We start from the raw sequence: 18,071 nt of genomic DNA, 5'->3' as shown, positions 1-18,071 counted from the left end.
ATTCCCCACCATCCAGTCAGAGCTGAAGAAGCTTCTTGGAGGAGAAAGCGAAACCTTTTCCAAGAAAAACCAGAAAGTCCAGGTGCCCCTTGGAAAAAACACCTTTGGGACAGCAGGATAAAAAGTATTTTATGTCTATGAAGAGTGTCAGTTCCTAAGTACCTAGGCCTGAAGCGGCAAAAGCATTTTTTAAATGGGGTCGGTTCCCATAGAACAGGGGTGTCAAACTGAAGGCCCAGGGGGCAGATCCAGCCAATGGGGTGCTTAAATCTGGCCCGCAGGGGCTGCCCTGGAAACAGTGAAGGACCGGCCCCATTGTGCCTCTGCCAGCAAAAACTCAGCTCAGGAGGACTCTGCGCGACCCTCCTGAGCTCCGTTTTCAATGGCAGAGGGTTGCAGGAGGCCGTCGGAGCCAAAAAAGGAACTTTGGAAGTCCGTTTTTGCTGGCTGAGTGCTTGGGTCACCACAGGCGTCCCCCCCTCAACATGGATGACCTTGAGCTGCCCTCCTGATGCCGCCCTCAATGAAATCGATTTTGACACCCCTGCCATAGAAGAGCCAGCCGAAGAGTATTCAGGTTATTACAATGTAAAATGTGGATTGTTTTAGCAGGACTTGCAGGCAGGACCACATGCAAAACATTTATTAGAATGCCAAAGAGTTGGAAGGGACCTTGGAGGTCTTCTAGTCCAACCCTCTGCTCAGGCAGGAAAGACATGTAATCTTAAGACGTGTAACCTTCAGGTCAAGAGCCAGAGAAGTGTTAACGTTTGATGCGAAGTCCAAATTTCATTTTTAAATCGGTGGTGGTAAAAATTCATGGAGCATCTTTTAACTCTTCCATCATATATTCTTGAGCGCTTCCAATAGACTTGGTTTTATTTTAATAATCCCTTTGGCGATATCTCTATAAATTGTAGCATTCAGTCCTGCCCTGCTTGCAATTTTAAGGGAATTCAATCCGCCACATTTTATAAAACGCACACACATACATACACATATACCTTTTCTGCATGTCTGGGGGACATGATTCGAAGAAGTTTCTGCAATATCGATAATTGCTGTGCTTAATGCAATAATGGTGTAGCGTAAAGGGCATCAAGTATTAGAGAGTCACAAACACACAAACCTGACACTGTTCCGTTGCAAAGAAAAATGCTTTTTCCCCAAGATCTCTAGATTTTCACAACTGCAACTTGAGATCCCCTTTCCTGAAAATTGCTATCCAATCCCACGCGCAATATTCCAGATAAACTTAACTGATGTTAAGTTTTGAAATACTCTTTTGAGAAGGTTTTACACACATACCTCTTTCTATTAAAAAAAAAATACTGAAATGGTTTACAACAATTTAAAAATGTTACAAAATCAAAATGACGTCGGAGGCTTAGCAGCCAGCAAAGATCAGTGTTTGAAAGCCAACGGGCGAATTTTGGGCAGGTTTGAATTGGCCATGAAAGGCAGAGTTGAGAACAGAAATAAAATTTAAATGGCTGTAAATTCCTATTCCACATTTTTCAGTCACTGGAACTGAAAATAATTCCTCCAAAGAGGATGTAACGGGATATTCCATGCTTTAGTAAGAAATTGCTCCCAAAAGTTACATCATTAGAAGCAGCATCTTTAGCCCAGCTTATCCTGCTGGTGAGATAACTACCCTGGAACAAAATTTCAGGTGCTGTTGACAATAGCATTACTACAACCGTACCAGCAATAGAAGAAAAAAAGCATTACTACAACCCTACCACCAATGGAAGAGAGAGACTTATGGGTCGTAACTCCCTTGGCTGATCCTCCAGTCCAGGGGTCTCCAAACTTGGTCCCTTTAAGACTTGTGGACTTCCAACTCCCAGAGTCCCTCAGCCAGCAAAGCTGGCTGAGGAACTCTGGGAGTTGAAGTCCACAAGTCTTAAAGGGACCAAGGTTGGAGACCCCTGCTCCAGTCAATAGGGCTACGCTAAAGAGGTAAGTGCAATTCTGATCAATTATTTGTAGCTCGCCCCATTGTAAGTGTCCTGTCACCCAGCCAGTTTATCTACATCTCAAACCTACAGATGTCGATGTTATCCTTGGTTTTATTAGATCTTGGGGGAAGATAGTCGGAGGCAAAGCCATGGGGGTTGTGGTCCAGTTGGAAGTGTTGCTGTGTGATGTAGATTTCCCCATAAAAGGAGACTTGATCTCAATAGCTTATTTGTAAGTGTTGTCATAGAAAAACTATCAAAAAAATCTCTTTTATCGGTAAGGCTGCAGGCCTCAAATGTCTTCTAGGAACTCAACCTATTAGTGGTTTCATGGTAATTATCATTTCCCTTTGCCTGCCTGGCATCCTTTGGCTTAAGCCCATCCTATCTGAGAGGGGTGGGATGGATCCCACAGCTTGCGCCCCTTTCTGACAAGCAAAAGACTAAACCAATTTTATTGTACCAACTTGGGGCTCTTGAGGCCTGTGGCTGGACAAATAGCCCTCTTTCAACGGGAAACGCAAAATTTTCTTAAGTGACAGAATCAAACTTTGGCTTAAAAATTACCTCCAAACGTGAAAGCTACATGCAAAACATAATAACAAGGGTTGTTTGAAGCGCAGCTGCTTGTGGAATCTCTCGTAGGATAAATAGACAGGAAAAGAGTACACAAACTGCACAGCAACGCCTCTTTGTTCTAATGAAAAAAAAGCTTCTCAGCAGCACAAATAACACACAATGCACGATGAACCTGTCCGGCGACAATTAAGATTGCTGTATGAGAGACAATAGATCTGCTCCAATAAAAAGAAAACATCTTGTGTGTTTCCAGCTATACTTCCTGTTTTGTAAGGATTTGTGAAGTCGCAGCTTTCTGCTTGCTGTCCTGGAGCTTTTAACTTGGCTTCTTAGCTGATCTGATCTTTCACCAAAGATCTGGAAGAGAGATATTTTCTTCTCCTTTTTTAGCTGGCTTCGGCGCCCAGCTTTCTACCTTTCTTCTCAAACTGTCTCTAGCCGAAAGGGAAGATTATGGAGAAACGTTCCTACAGTTATGGTCTTCAGCCAGGCCAGTGTTGAGAAGTTTCTACTTGAGATGAAGAAGACACAAGTGTTTACAAAAATTGATGTGATGTTGGCTCTTAAGGAATGTGGGTTGGATATTCACTTGACTCTGCCCTAGAGAGTCCTGATATATTTGATCTATTTATTAGCCATGAAGATTTTGCTACGTGATCCACCACCATCTCAAATCATTTTGCCTTGAGTGCATCTCTCGCAATGGAAGCCGAGATATCCTATACGTGGGGATATCAACCATCGTAGCCCTTGTGAGGCTTGGCTGAAGCTGCTATTCCCAAAGATGAAACAGTTGGGTGGATAAAAGCCAGGAATCTTATCTAAAACAGGAGTCTCCAACCATGGTCCCTTTAAGACTTGTGGACTTCAACTCCCAGAGTCCCTCAGCCAGCAAAGCTGGCTGAGGAACTCTGCAAGTTGAAGTCCACAAGTCTTAAAGAGACCAAGGTTGGAGATCCCTGATCCAAAAGATCCGTTGGGAGATGGATAAGGAGGAACCAAGTCCTTAAAAGAAAGAAAAGAAGACTTTTGCAAATCAACAAAGCAAGACTAAGCTGCCAGCTTGGTCAATCAGGAAAACAACGGAAGCAAGGACTTTTGAGGGATAAAAAAAGTTTCTGGAGCCCACTCACTCTTGGAATCCAGATTATGGTGGCTTCCATCCTGCCTTAGTTGCGGGATTTGGGTTTGGCTAGTCTAGAGAGAAAAAAAGGACCAGGGCTAACATGATAGCAGTCTTCCAGTATTTGAGGGGCTGCCGCAAAGAAGAAGGGGGTCAGCTTATTTTCCAAAGCACCTGAAGCAATGGATGGGAACTAATCCAGGAGAGAAGCAACCTGAAGATAAGGAGAAACTTCCTAACAGTGAGGACAATAATGGTTTGCCTCCAGAGATTGTGGGAGCTCCATCCCTGGAGGCTTTTAAGAAGAGACTGGACAGCCACTTGTCTGAAATGATATAGGGTCTCCTGCTTGAGCAGGGGGTTGGACTAGATGACCTATAAGGTCCCTTCCAATCTATTATTATGTAATAAGTTTCACCAACGTTCCAGAACTAAATCCGAAGACTGCAAGAGAAACACCAGATGATTTGTGTTCTCAATGGAAACAGAATATTGTCTGCTTTTGCAATTCTGTAATTCCCCACCCCTGCCTTTCTTTTACTATCAGCTAGCTATGTGGCTCAGGGGCTAGGACGTTGAGCTTGTCGATCGAAAGGTCGGCAGCTCAGCGGTTCGAATCCCTAGTGCTGCTGTGTAACAGGGTGAGCTCCCGTCACTTGTCCCAGCTTCTGCCAACCTAGCAGTTTCGAAAGCACGTAAAAATGCAAGTAGAAAAAATAGGGACCACCTTTGGTGGGAAGGTAACAGGGTTCCGTGCGCCTTTGGCATTGAGTCATGCCGGCCACATGACCACGGAGACATCTTTGGACAACGCTGGCTCTTCGGCTTTGAAACAGAGATGAGCACCGCCCCCTAGAGTCGGCAATGACTAGCACGTGTGTGCAAGGGGAACCTTTACCTTTAACTTATGTGTCTAAATGCAAAGTTTCTTCTACTTGGCTAAAAACTATTTATGGCCAACTGAAAATTGCTCCATTTCTAAATATTCTGATAAGCAAACATGCAAAGGCTGTTCCCCCATCCCGTAGTATGTTCCTGGAAAACAGTTTTCAAAAGTGTAGCTGTGTCATTTGCAACAAAAACACAAGTATAACTTGGGTCCCTAAAGGTAAACAATTTGTAGAATAAATGTGTTTATTCATCTTTAAAGAATTATCAGATTTCTCTATTGTTCAATATATGGGCTGGCTCAAGAGGCTAGTCGTAATAGGATAAATTCAGCCCCGGATTAAATAAAACTTCTACTCGATTTTATTAACATGATTATATTTTTATAAAATGCAAGAAGCTACAAGAAAAGGCTATAAGTTAAAAACCCAAATACAAGTTTATTCTATAAATAATTTGTATGCAATAAACATACCACAAAAAAAATTAGGTAGCATTCCAGAAAAAAATCTGTTAAAAGTCAAGGAAGACAAAGGGCTGATTAGAAAAGCTTACTCGTTTAATGGTGAGGGGTTTTCTTTTTCCTGCTTTCAAAGTTGACAGCTTCCTGGCTGCTAATCGCTTTTATCTTCATTTTGATAATGCCTGTATTCTGGTTTAAGTTCCCAAGTGCTTTTGTGTGGCCCCTTAAAATTGTAGATGCCAATTTCTCTCAAAATTTCCTTTAAATAGATCTGAAAGAAAGCAAGAGAGATTGACTGAACCACATAGTATGAGCAAAAGGATTCAACATGCCTTATGTTGAATCCAACATATCCCCTATTCCAGACCCCCCAAGGACAATCTCCCTTCAAAGACGTACATTTACACCAAGTTGAAGGTGGAGGTCAATTCATTTTTCTTCTTCCTCTGAATTAAATAGGGGTGGGGGGAAAGGAAGTTGAGAAAAGTGGCTTTCTATACCAAGGGTCTCCAACCTTGGCAACTTTAAGACTTGTGGACTTCAACTCCCAGAATTCCTCAGCCAGCTTTGCTGCCAAGGTTGCCAAGGTTGGAGATTCCTGTTCTATACCCGTATTGAAGCTGGTGAGCTCATTATCACCGATCAACAGGATATAAACTTCACCCAAATCACCCATAATTCAGATGAGAGGGTCCATATCTACCAACACTGTGGACCCAAACTATCAAACCGCTATTGCTACCACAGAGAGGAAGGAGTCAAGCTATTCTCCAAAGAACCTGAAGGCAGGACAAGAAACAATGGAAGGAAACTGATCAAGGAGAGAAGCAACTTGGAATTAAGGAGAAACTTCCTAACAGTGAGGACAATTAACCGGTGGAACAGAAGTTGCCTCCAGGAGCTGTAAATGCTCCAACACTGGATGTTTTCAAGAAGAGATTGGACAACCATTTGTCTGGAATGGTAGAGGATCTCCTGCTTGAGCAGAGGGCTGGACTAGAAGACCTCCAAGGTCCCTTCCAACTCTGGTATTCTCTAATTTCTAATGCAGTAAATATCAATATATAGAAAACAGAACAAATAACAGAATTGGAAGGGACCTTGGAGGTCTTCTAGTCCAGCCCTCTGCTCAAGCAGGAGACCCTCTACCATTCCAGACAAATGGTTGTCCGGTCTCTTCTTGAAAACATCCAGTGTTGGAGCATTTACAGCTCCTGGAGGCAAACTGTTGATTGTTCTGTCAGGAAATTTCTCCTTAGTACTACCGTAGGTTGAATGTCTTTTCAATTTAAAATTGAAATATTTTTTTTTTTAAATGGACAATAAACCAATTACGTGTTTGCACAATTTTTAATGGGGACTAGCTGTATTTTTCCTAAAAAAAAATAATGAGACTAGAATTCTTCCTATTAAGCCAGAGGCCTTCATCCTGCCTGCAGTGGATAGACAGCAGCTAAGACGATGATGATGAAGCCAGATATAAATCTCTTTTAACATCTGGCTTAATAGAAGCCAGCTGGATCTTCATTGTAAGCACTTCCTCTGCTGGTTTCCAGAACAGTTGCAGATTCAAAGCAGCCAACGCTTCAGATGTGTGAGTTCTGTGTGTCTCAGGATGCCCGCTCTCCAAATATTTAAAGCCGTTAGTCCCCTTTAGCAATTTGAACAAATTTAGCTGCACTCTCCACATATTGCTCACACAGTATCGCAACAACCTCCACGAGGGGGCAGCAATTGACCACACGGGTCCCAAATAAAAATTTTTGGCAAGCAAGAAACAGAAAAGGCTCCTCTCAAAGGAGAAACTGGACAATCAAGGGAGGTACTAATACCACTCTATAAGGCCTTAGTAAGGTCACACCTGGAATCCTGCATCCAGCTTTGGTCACCACACTATAAAAAAGATGCTGAGACTCTAGAAAGAGTGCAGAGAAGAGCGACGAAGATGATTAGGGGACTGGAGACTAAAAATATATGAAGAACGGTTGCAGGAACTGGGTATGTCTAGTTTAATGAAAAGGAGGACTAGGGGAGACATGATAGCAGGGTTCCAATATCTCAGGGGTTGCCTCAAAGAAGAGGGAGTCAAGCTGTTTTCCAAAGCATCTGAGGGCAGGACAAGAAAGTATGGATGGAAACTACTCAAGGAAGAAGCAACCTGGAATTAAGGAGCATTTCCCTGACAATGGGAATAACTAACCAGTGGAACAGCTTGCCACCAGAAGTTGTGGGTGCTCCATCATTGGGGTGTTTTAAGAAGAGACTGGACATTTGTCCAATCATTTGCCCTTGATGGAATAACAGGATAGGACTAGAAGACCTCCAAGTCCCTTCCGACCCTGTGCTCCTAGGATGCTATGATCTTCCCGTACCACTATAATGCAGGGAGGTCTCTTGCAGCATCCTCCAGGCGAAGAAACAATTGTCTTCATCTCTTTTGTTAACCGTTTTTTTTAAAGAAGGGTACTAAGTTTTTTAAGGAGAGATTGGACAGCCAGACTGGCGTAGGGTCTCCTGCCTGAGCGGAAGGTTGGACCAGAAGGCCTCCGGGGTCTCTTCCCACTCTCTCATTCTACTTTCAGCAGGGCTGGGAATTACTGATTTCTCATACGTCCTTGCCCTTTAAACCAGGGCTCTCCAACCTTGGCCACTTTAAGACTTCTGGACTTCAATTCCCAGAATTCCTCAGCCAGCTTTGCTTTGAAGTCCACAAGTCTTAAAGTTGCCAAGGTTGGAGACCCCTGCTGTAAATAGACTCAGTCTTTCTCTCCCTCTCCTCTCTCTTCCCCTCCCTTTCTTCCTCTGTCTCTCCTCTTTCTCCCTCTCTCTCTGTCTTCCCCTCCCTTTCTCCCTCTCTCTCCCTCTCCTCTCTTCCCTCCCTTTCTCCTCTCTCTTCCCTCCCTTTCTTCCTCTCCTTTCTCCTCTCTCTTCCTCTCCTCTCTCTCTTCCCCTCCCTTTCTCCCTCTCTCTCTCTCCCTGTCCTCTCTTCCTTCCCCTCCCTTTCTCCCTCTCCTCTCTTTCTTCCCCTCCCTTTCTTCCTTTCTCTCTCCTTCTCCTCCCTCTCTCTTCCCCTCCCTTTCTCCCTCTCCTCTCTTTCTTCCCCTTCGTTTCTCCCTCTCTCTCTCCTTCTCCTCCGTCTCTTCCCCACCCTTTCTCCCTCTCCCCCTCTTCCCCTCCCTTTCTCCTCTCCCTCTTTCTCCTCTCCCCTCCTTTCTCCCTCTCTTCTCTCTCTCCTCCCTCTCTTCCCTCCTTTCTCCTCTCCCCTCCCTCTTCTCCTCCCTTTCTCCTCTCCTCTCTCTTCTTCCTCCCTTTCTCCTCCTCCCTCTCTTCCCCTCCCTTTCTCCCCCTCCCTCCCCCTCTTCTCCTCCCTTTCTCCCCTCTTCCTCCTTTCTCCCTCTCTCTCCTTCTCCTCCCTCTCTCTCCCTCCCTCTCTCTTCTCTCCTCCCTCTCTCCCTCCCCTCCCTCTTCCCTCCCTTTCTCCTCCCTCTCCCTCTCTCCCTCTCCTCTTTCTTCCTCTCCTTCTCCCTCTCCTCTCCTCTCTCTTCCCTCCTCTCCTCCCTCCTCCTCCCCTCTTCCTCCCTTTCTTCCTCTCTCTCCTCTCTCTTCCTTCCCTCCTTTCTCCTCCTCTCTTTCTTCCCTCCCTTTCTCCCTCTCTCTCCTCCTCTCTCTCTCTCCCTCTCCTCTCTCCCCTCCCTCTCTTCCCTCCCTTTCTCCCTCTCTCTTTCTTCCCTCCCTTTCTCCCTCTCTCTCCTCCTCCTCTCTTCTCCTCTCTTCCCCTCCCTTTCTCCCTCTCTCTCCCTCTCCTCTTTCTTCCCCTTTCTCCCTCTCTCTCTCCTTCTCCTCCCTCTCTCTTCCCCTCCCTTTCTCCCTCTCCCCCCCCCTCCCCCCCCTCCTTTCTCCCTTTCTCTCTCCCTCTCCTCCCTCTCTCTTCCCCTCCCTCTCTCTCCCCCCCACCACTAATGACTGGTTTCCCCTCCTTCTGTTTTCTTCTGCAGTCAGACAGGCTTTTGCCGATGTCAAAGAAAAGGAAAGACAGAAACAATGTGATGAAACCAGTAATTAAGAGGAACTGATTAATTAAAGGACATTTCAATTGCCTGGCCTCGCCAAGCAGGAAAAAACTATCCTTAGAAGAAAATGTACTTTCCAGAGGAGGAATGTTCCAATTTAAAGATGTGGGAGCTGCAACTGGGTGCTTTGAGTAAAACATATACTTAATAAGGAGACCTGTATTTATCACTTGCTTAGATTTATGTCCCTGTCACAACTAATGGATCCACACTCAAGTTGGTTTAGAAAAAAATAAGATCACCTGCACTAGTGGGAAAAGGAGGAAGAGGAGGAGGAGGGAGAAAGAGGAGAAGGAGAAGGGAGGAAGGAAAAAGAGAAGGAGAAGGGAGGAAGGAAAAGGGAGGAAAGAAAAAGAGAAGGAGAAGGAATGGGAGAAGAAGGGAGGAAGGAAAAGGGAGGAAGGAGAAAGAGAAGGAGGAGAAGCAGGGAAGGAGGAAGAGGAGGAGAAGGAGGAGGAGAAGAAGAGCTGAAAAAGAAGAGCTGGAGGAGGAGGAGGAGGAGGAGGAGGAAGGAGAAAGAGGAGAAGGAGACAGAGGAGAAGGGGGAGAAGGAAAAGGGAGGAAGGAGAAAGAGAAAGAAAAGGAGTCATCCATGGTCTCAAAGGCCAAGAATGATGAACATGGCAAGAGGCAGGGATGGTCTCACGTGGGTTCCTATCACAAACAATGAGATATCGGATGGCAATTCCAGACATGGAAGGACAACCGAAGAGACAGAATGTCCTCAAGGGCACCAACTGACATTCCCTCCTCCCACCCGGCCCAACAAGCCAGAAACCCAAAATCCCCAGCGGTTCCTCTTGCCCTTCCTGAGTTCTTAGGATCCTTCATCAGTTACTGCAAATCTTACAAGTGATCATTGCTGCCAAAGCAGATCAGGAACATTCTCGACTGCAGAAGCCAAACGGGGAGGTGGGGGTTGCATTCTGGAGAGTTTCTCTCCAGTGGTCGGTAGTTCCACAGACACATTTTTAGCCTCGGGAAGGTCTCCCTTTGCTAACAGCTCGGCTTGTCTCACAGAACCCCGTGGGAAGCTTCAAGCATTGCCGACACCACAGCCACACCTTCAACTGTGAATCCCAAGAACTTCTGAAGACGTTCTGTGGATACTACACAGAGGGAGTCCTTGACTTACAACAGTTCATTTAGTGACTGTTCGAAGTTACAACGGCGCTGAAAAAAGTGACTTAGGACCGTTTTTCACTCAAACGACCATCCCAGCATCGCCGTGGTCACGTGATCAAAATTCAGGCGCTTGGCAACTGACTCGTATTTATGACGGTCGCAGAGTCCCGGAGTCACGCGATCCCCTTTTGCGACCTTCCATCCAGTGAAGTCCATGGGGAAAGTCGGATTCGCTTAAGGACTGGGTGACTAACTTCCCAACGGCAGGGATTCACTTAACAAACGTGAAAATGGGACAGAATCCACTTAACCAAATTCCTTTTCCCCTCCCCCCAAATTCTGGGCCCAGTTGTGGACTGCATGTATCACACAATGCGTAAAATTCACCAAGCGCAAGCGAGGGCGTGTCTCCTTCCAAAGTGCCAGTCAAAAGAGAGACAGGTGGGAAAAGTTGGGAGAACTCAGAATGCCGGACTTGATCAGTCGTTGTCTCTGTTTAGCCTTCAAAATTAACGTTCCATTACTCTAGCCTGGGCTAGTCAACCTTTTTAGACCTTCCGCCCACTTTTGTATCTCTGTTAGTAGTAAAATTTTCTAACCGCCCACCGGTTCCACAGTAATGCGCCATGTATCATCGTCTGCGTATGCCTCTCGCGCATCGTGGATTGGGTTTGCGGGGGGCGCCGGCTACCAGCTCTGCTTGTCTGTTACAGCTGGGTGGTGTGGGGGGGAGATGCGCGAGTTATTCTGGGACGAGGCTCTTTTGTTTGCGGTCGCACTATAGCGCCATTTAGTTTCACTTACGTAACGCGAACTAAACTTATGCGCGGGCGATACAAATAGTATATTTTCAGAAATTTAAATTATCACGGGGAATTTTATGAAAACCTAATGAAAATGTTTTTAAATAATGCTATGATATTTTTTTAAAAAAGAATATTAAATTAAAAAAAAAAAAGGAAAGTGCTTCAGTATCGGACAAAACCCCTACCGCCCACCATGAAAGCTGGAATGCCCACTAGTGGGCGGTAGGGACCAGGTTGATTACCACTGCTCTAGCCATTAAAAAATTAAATCCATTAAAATTTACTCTCATCCACTCCAATCCCTCCCACACCAACTCCCGGCTTCTGCGTCAATATTCTCCTCTTTTCTTGCCTTCCTATGGAGAGGAGCAAAACCAACAGCTGTCACAGAGAAACAAAACAATTAGTAGCATCTCAGTTTGTAGGAGGCGAAGGAGTTTGAACAGGAGTTGCCGGAGGGGAGGCTGAGAGCCTGTTCGGTGCCTAGAAATAAAATACATAGCTATGGTTTGACTTCTCCAGAGCAACAGCTCACAGCTGCGGGAGAAACATTTCAATAGGTAGCGGTGGATTCCTAAACAGCTACTCCACACCCTTCAAACGCAGAAGAGGCAAGTGGACTGATGCAACATATACGGTGCAACTAAGCCGAGGTCACTGGAGGCAATTGTTGTGGTGTGCCAGCAGCCTGCGGAGCTGGCAATGGAGTCAGACAGCGATGAGGCTGAGGAAGAACATGGGCCACTCCTGGAGGCCAGGGAAGACCCAGATGAGGGCTCTGCATCAGAGGCAGAGGTGGGGCCAGGGCCATCGGGGAGTAATGTGCAGAGCCTCCAGAGGCTGACAGTAGTGAGGCAGAGGAACAGGAGGAGCCTGTTCCTAATGCACGCATGAGAAGAGCTGCCAGAAGGCAAGAGCAGCTCAAGCAAAGAGGACGACTTGGGAGTAGGGCCAAGAGATGACTGGCCCCTCCCATAAGACTTAAAAGACCAGCAACGGTGTTTGGGCTCTTTGCCGGAAAACAACATTGATAGCTTTCTCTTGTTGCATTTGTTTCTTATCGGCGTCTTCTGGACTTTTGCCAAGAAAGGCCTTTGGCAGGTTGCCTAATGAGACCAAGGTTGGTGATAAGACTGAAGAATTGTGTTAGGAAGAATTTGCTTTGATTTAGTTTGGACAACGCTGAGAATGAGGTAATTCTCAGTTGTTCTTAATAAAGTCTGTTTGTTTTTAAACTGACTGAGTTTCCTACTACCTACTTGGGCCTGGGTCACAACAGTAATTGCAGAATGAACCCCCTGACAAAGATCTCTTTGTCAACTGTTAAGTTGTGGTGGTGAACTTTCACCATGTGTGAGAGTAGGTGACACGGTGAAGGATCGTCTACAGATGTTCTCAGATTAGGGTGCTGGAGAAGGCTCTTGAGAGTCCCCTGGACTGCAAGGAGCTTTACAGAATGTGACTCTTCTTTAACAGAATAACAGAGATGGAGGGGCCTTGGAGGTCTTCTAGTCCAGCCCCCTGCTCAGGCAGAAAAACTTATACCAGTGCTGGGGAGCCTTTTCGGCACCGAGTGCCAAAAAGAGAGTGTGAATGCTTTCTGGCCCGCAACCCGGAAAAGTAGCTGCCCAGGGCGCATGCGCACGCCTGAAAGCGAACTTCTGGTTTCCAGCATAAGTATGCACGGTGGCCAGTTAATCTTCTGGTTACTGGCACACATGCATGTGCAACAATCAGCTGGCTGGCGCACATGCTGAGGCAGGAAAACGGAAGACCAGCTCTTCCAGTTTCTGGCACTGCTGCACACACAAAGGCCAGCTGATCATCGCGTGCGCATGTGCGCCAGAAACCCAGAAGAGGAATGGCAAAGGCGTACTTGCCAGACGACGTGGCTCCTTGTGCCACTTTGGCCACGCATGCTATAGGTTCACCATCATGGCCTTATACCATTTCTGACCGATGGGCAGTCCAGTCTCTTCTTGAAAGCCTCCAGTGATGAAGCTCCCACAACTTCCGAAGGCAACTTCTGTTCCATTGGTTGATTGTTCCCCCATGAGAAAATTTCTCCTTATTTCTAGGTTGAATCTTTTTTCAAATTAAATCTGAACATTTAAAAAATATCTCTTAAGCTTAACGAGGAGAGATCTATCCTAGAACTAAGGAGACGTTTCCTGACAGCTAGAACAATCAGTGGAACAACTTGCTTCCATAAGTTGTGGGTGCTCCATCACTAGAGGTTTTCAAGAAAAGATTAGACATTCATTTGATCGGGATGGAATTAAGTCTCCTGCCTTGGGGGTGGACTACAAGACCTCTGAGGCCCCCTTCCAGCCCTAGGTTTCTATGCAATTCTGTGATTCCTCTTTTCCAACACTGTACATAATTTGTCCTCGCAACTGTCAGCTTATACCTTAGTAAACTGTGATATTTTTCATTTATGTTTTCTGGGATTGTACCCAATAAAGCTATTTGTGGCTTCAGCTCATGTTTTTATTTTTAGCATTTGCTTACCACTGGCTGTTTGGTTATATCCACCAAGTCTCTGATGTTGTAATACTGGTGCTTCTCAAAAGCAGAAAATAGCATGTCCAGTACTTGCTGCTTTTCAGCCCGGGCCCGTTTTCCATCTTCTTTCTTCTTCTTGTCATACTCGATCTATTAATTGAAATAACAGAAGAAGGAGAAGGAGAAGGAGAAGGAGAAGGAGAAGGAGAAGGAGAAGGAGAAGGAGAAGAAGAAGAAGAAGAAGAAGAAGAAGAAGAAGAAGAAGAAGAAGAAGAAGAAGAAGAAGAAGAAGAAGAATACAGATTTTTAACCGCAACAACAAAAATAATCAAACTCTCTTCACTTTTATGGTAGCACAAAGAGGGATTTTAGGATATTTTGATAGAACTGAGTTTAATTGAGTTTTCTAAAAAAAGGTTTAATTGATCCCATCAAGCAATTCAACCCAATCGTGTGACATTCAAAACCACCCTTGACACAACAAACCTCTGGTGGCTCAGACTGGTAAGACAGTCTGTTATTAAGAGCAGCTGCTTGCAATTACTGCAGGTTCAAGTCCCACCAGGCCGAAGGTTGACTCAGCCTTCCATCCTTTATAAGGTAGGTAAAATAAAAGTTGACTTTGTATTTAATATACAAATGGATGAAGACTATTGCTTAACACAGTGTAAGCTGCCCTGAGTCTTTGGAGAAGGGCGGGATAGAAATGCAAAAAAAACCCCAAAAAAACAAAAACCAATTTTAATGTAGCAACAAAAGAGAATATTTGTAGCTAAGGACTGAACTGTGGGGTCCTGGGGTTCTCTGAGCTTGGTTGTTTTCTTGCACATGTTTCAGTACCCAACTACGTAACATCATCAGTGATAGAAAGGAATGGGGCTTGCTCTAACAAAGCCTTCTCGCACCGATGATGTTCCCTAGTTTGGGTCATGAAATGTCTGCAAGAAAACAACCAAGCTCAGAGAGCACCAAGGACCTCACAGTCCTCCTTCTCCTCCTCCTCTTCCTCCTCCTCCTCCTCTTCTCCACAAACCCCACACTCTTCTAGCACTGATGATATTACCTAGTTCGGTAATGAAACCTCTGCAAGAAAGCAACCATGCTCAGAGGGCACCAAGGACCCCACAGTCCTCCTTCTCCTCCTCTACTTCACAAACCCGCCTCCCTTCTAGCACTGATGCCATTCTCTAGTTTGGTAATGAAACGTCTACAAGAAAACACCAAACTCAAAGAGCACCAAGGACCCCACCGTTGTCATTCCTCCTCCACCTCTTCCTCCACCACACCACCACAAACCCCACTCCTTTACAGCACTGATGATGTTACCTAGTTGGGTCATGAAATGTCTGCAAGAAAACCACCAAGCTCAGAGAGCATGAAGGACCCTACACAGTTCTCTTCCCTCTCTTCCTCCTCCTCCTCTCCGCACACCCCTCTCCCTACTAGCACTGATGATGTTATCTAGTTGGGTCTTGAAATGTCTGCAAGAAAACCACCAAGCTCAGAGAGCACCAAGGACCCCAATATTTTCATATGTCTTTGCAACAGCAGCCAATTCTCTTCAGGAATGACAATTATCTCATTATATTGCTAAAAATCTCTAATGGTAGATGTCTGTGGAGATTCTCAGTCATCCAGGTTTTTTTCAAGCGGCAACTGGATTTTCTTTCTCTTTGAAGATGTTTCGCTTCTCATCCAAGAAGTTTCTTCAGTTCTGATTGAACGGAGAATGGAATCAGTGACCCTCAGAGACAGCGCTAATGACCAGATGACTGCAAGGAACATAAATCCTTCCCTCCTTCACCATCCAGTCGGAGCTGAAGAAGCTTCCTGGATGAGAAGCCAAACGTCTTCGAAGGAAAAAACCCAAGCAAGCCCAGTTGCCTCTTGAAAAAAGTCCCGTTGGGCCATCTCTCATCCTACCTTTGTTTTTGCAGGACTTCTCAGAGCACGAAATGAACCTTACAGCAGAAGGGCTTAAAATGGGAATGAAGGACTTTCCATCTGAGTGGAGGAATTGCTTCCTAGAACAGGGGTCTCCAACCTTGGCTACTTTAAGACTTGTGGACCTCAACTCCCAGAGTTCCTCAGCCAGCAAAGCTAAGGAAGTTGAAGTCCACAAGTCTTAAAGTGGCCAAGGTTGGAGACCCCTGTGCTAGAACAAGCCACAGTAGAAGCTCAATTCACCATTATCTCTGCTCTGGAGGTAGCTTGTCTCCAATTCCGTGGGAATGAATGACATGGGTGTGTCCCCACCTCCCAGAGGTATCTGACTGGTCAAGATGCAGGGCTATTCTGGTGTCTGGATGCGTTATCTCCAGGCAGACAAGTGATTGGGGGGCAATTAGAACCCAGATCCATTTTTCCCAATCGTCTCCCACCAATGGCCTAGAGTTGCCACCGAAGCTGTTTCATCAGGTGAACTGTAACCTGCACAGCAGGTTTTCTCCAGAGAAGCTGTGCCAGTCAAACAGACAGGAGGAGACCCCTCCCCCCCCGAGTGGTGCTTGACAACAACGATTGTAATAATTGCGGGTGTGATGTGTCGAGTGTGCAGTAAATTTGTAGCTCTCCTCTTAGTGCAAATTTCCAATTTGGGCGTGCCTAGTAGGAAGCGATGGCTGATGGGCCATCAAAGAATCCGAGAAAGGAAATAAGAATGGAAGGGCCTTAACTCTTTTTTTCTTTTAAAGAAAGAAGACTTAGTCTTAAAAAAGAACCAAGTGAGAACAATTAACCAGTGGAACCACTTGCCTCCAGAAGTTGTGAATGCTCCACCACTGGAAGTTTTTAAGAACAGATTGGACTACCATTGGTCTGAAATGGGATAGGGCAGTGATGGCTAAACTTTTTGCCGTTGTGTGCCAAAAGCGGGGGGAGTGTGGGGATGTGTGTGTCACACACACCCGTGCCCACACCCATAATTCAATGCCCCGCCATGCCCCAAGCCCCTGCGCATGTGCGCATGACACCCACCCACCCACCCCTGTGCTCCCCAGCTTTTGGCACCCAATGGCAAAAAGGTTACCGGTGGGCCTGGTAGGCCTGTTTTTCACCTTCCCCAGGCTCCAGAGGCTTTCTTGGACCCTGGGGAGGGCAAAAACAGGCCCTCCACAGAGGTCCGTTTCCTGACTTCCGGTGGGCCCGGAAGGCCCAAAAATCAGGTGGCCCATGTGTGCATGGACACTGGAGATGAGCTAGGGCAACGCTTGCGTGCCCAGAGATATGGCTCCATGTGCCATCTGTGGCACGGATGCCATAGGTCTGCCATCCCGGGTATAGGGTTTCCTCCCTGACCAGGGGTTGGACTAGAAGACCTCTGAGGTCCCTTTCAACTCTGTTATTCTATTCTGTCCTGTCCTATCATATCCTCCTCTATTCCTATTCTGTTCCTATTCTATTCTGTTCTGTTCTGTTCTGTTCTGTTCTGTTCTATTCCATTCCATTCCATTCCATTCCATTCCATTTTGCATTCTATTCTATTCTATTCTATTCTATTCCGTTCCATTTTACATTCTATTCTATTCTATTCTATTCTATTCCATTCCATTCCATTCCTTTCCTTTCCTTTCTATTTTCTTTTCTATTTGCTATTCTAATCTCTCTTCTCTTCTCTTCTATATTCTATATTCTCTTCTAATTCTATTTCCATTCTACATTCTACATTCTGTTCTATTATCCTTTCCTATCCTATCCTAAGCTACTGATGGTTTTCTGCAAGAAAAATACAGGCTTACAACAGTTCATTTAGTGACCGTTTAAAGTTACAATGCCACTGAAAAAACAAGTGACTTATGACCGCTTTTCACACCCGTGGAAGGAGCAGAAGGAAAGGTCGGAAGCAACTCACGTTGTATGGATGATTAGACACCGGTTTGTAATTGGTAGTGACGGCCTTGTCCAGCTGCATTGTCCAGCTTACCGGCTTGGAGGATTCTTCTATCTGCAGCCTGAAGGAAGAAACGGCAACATCAGAGAAGACATGAAGAAGGGCATCTCCTTAAGGAGTCCCGCGCATCATTCTGAGTGTCTAAAATTTTTTTGGTAAAACAATGCAGATCAAAGAGCAAATTCGTCAAGGGTAAAATACCGCTTCGGATTAGGCCTCGGAGGCCTTTTCTCTGAGGAGGAGGAAGGAACCTTACACAGTTATTACTGTTAGACGAGAAGATTGATTTCTTGCAGATAAACAACTCAGGGGAAGCAGCAGAGAAACACGTCACATACGCAGGCACCGTAAAATCTCTCTTCGAGGCATCGAGAACAAGGAAATTGTCACTTTACAGCGTGAAAAATGTTAAGAAACCCTAAGATTTCTCTGGTGCCATCAACCACGGGGGGGATAATAGGAGTCTTTGGGACTGCAAGCTCTCCTAGAACATTTTAGCGCAGTCTTCCCTAAAGGGGCTTTTTCCAAAATTTTTGGATTTTTAATTTTAAACTTTTAATTCTAAACAATTTTAATCGGGGTTATTATTTATAAATTTTAAAGGTTTTTAAATTTGATTGTTTTTAATTTTGGCCATTTATGGATTATGTTTGTTCTAA

General features: G+C 45.4%; 1 protein-coding gene across 1 annotated transcript in view; it reads right to left on the bottom strand.

Annotated features, from left to right (window-relative positions):
- Positions 1-4,899: 4,899 nt before the first annotated feature.
- GTF2F2 (general transcription factor IIF subunit 2) overlaps positions 4,900-18,071 on the bottom strand; it is an 80,295-nt gene continuing 67,123 nt past the window's right edge. The window contains exons 7-9 of the mRNA XM_058186157.1: positions 17,374-17,473; positions 13,530-13,673; positions 4,900-5,288 (exon numbers count right to left, since the gene is read on the bottom strand). Coding sequence (XP_058042140.1) covers positions 5,169-5,288; positions 13,530-13,673; positions 17,374-17,473 — 364 coding nt within the window. The 3' untranslated portion in view covers positions 4,900-5,168. The remainder of the gene's footprint in view (positions 5,289-13,529; positions 13,674-17,373; positions 17,474-18,071) is intronic.

The sequence above is a fragment of the Ahaetulla prasina genome, chromosome 5, assembly GCF_028640845.1.
Source record: "Ahaetulla prasina isolate Xishuangbanna chromosome 5, ASM2864084v1, whole genome shotgun sequence".
In the NCBI taxonomy this organism is placed as follows: Eukaryota; Metazoa; Chordata; class Lepidosauria; order Squamata; family Colubridae; genus Ahaetulla; species Ahaetulla prasina.
The sequence above is the reverse complement of the archived record's forward strand: the minus strand, read 5'-3'. Positions and strand labels throughout refer to the sequence as shown.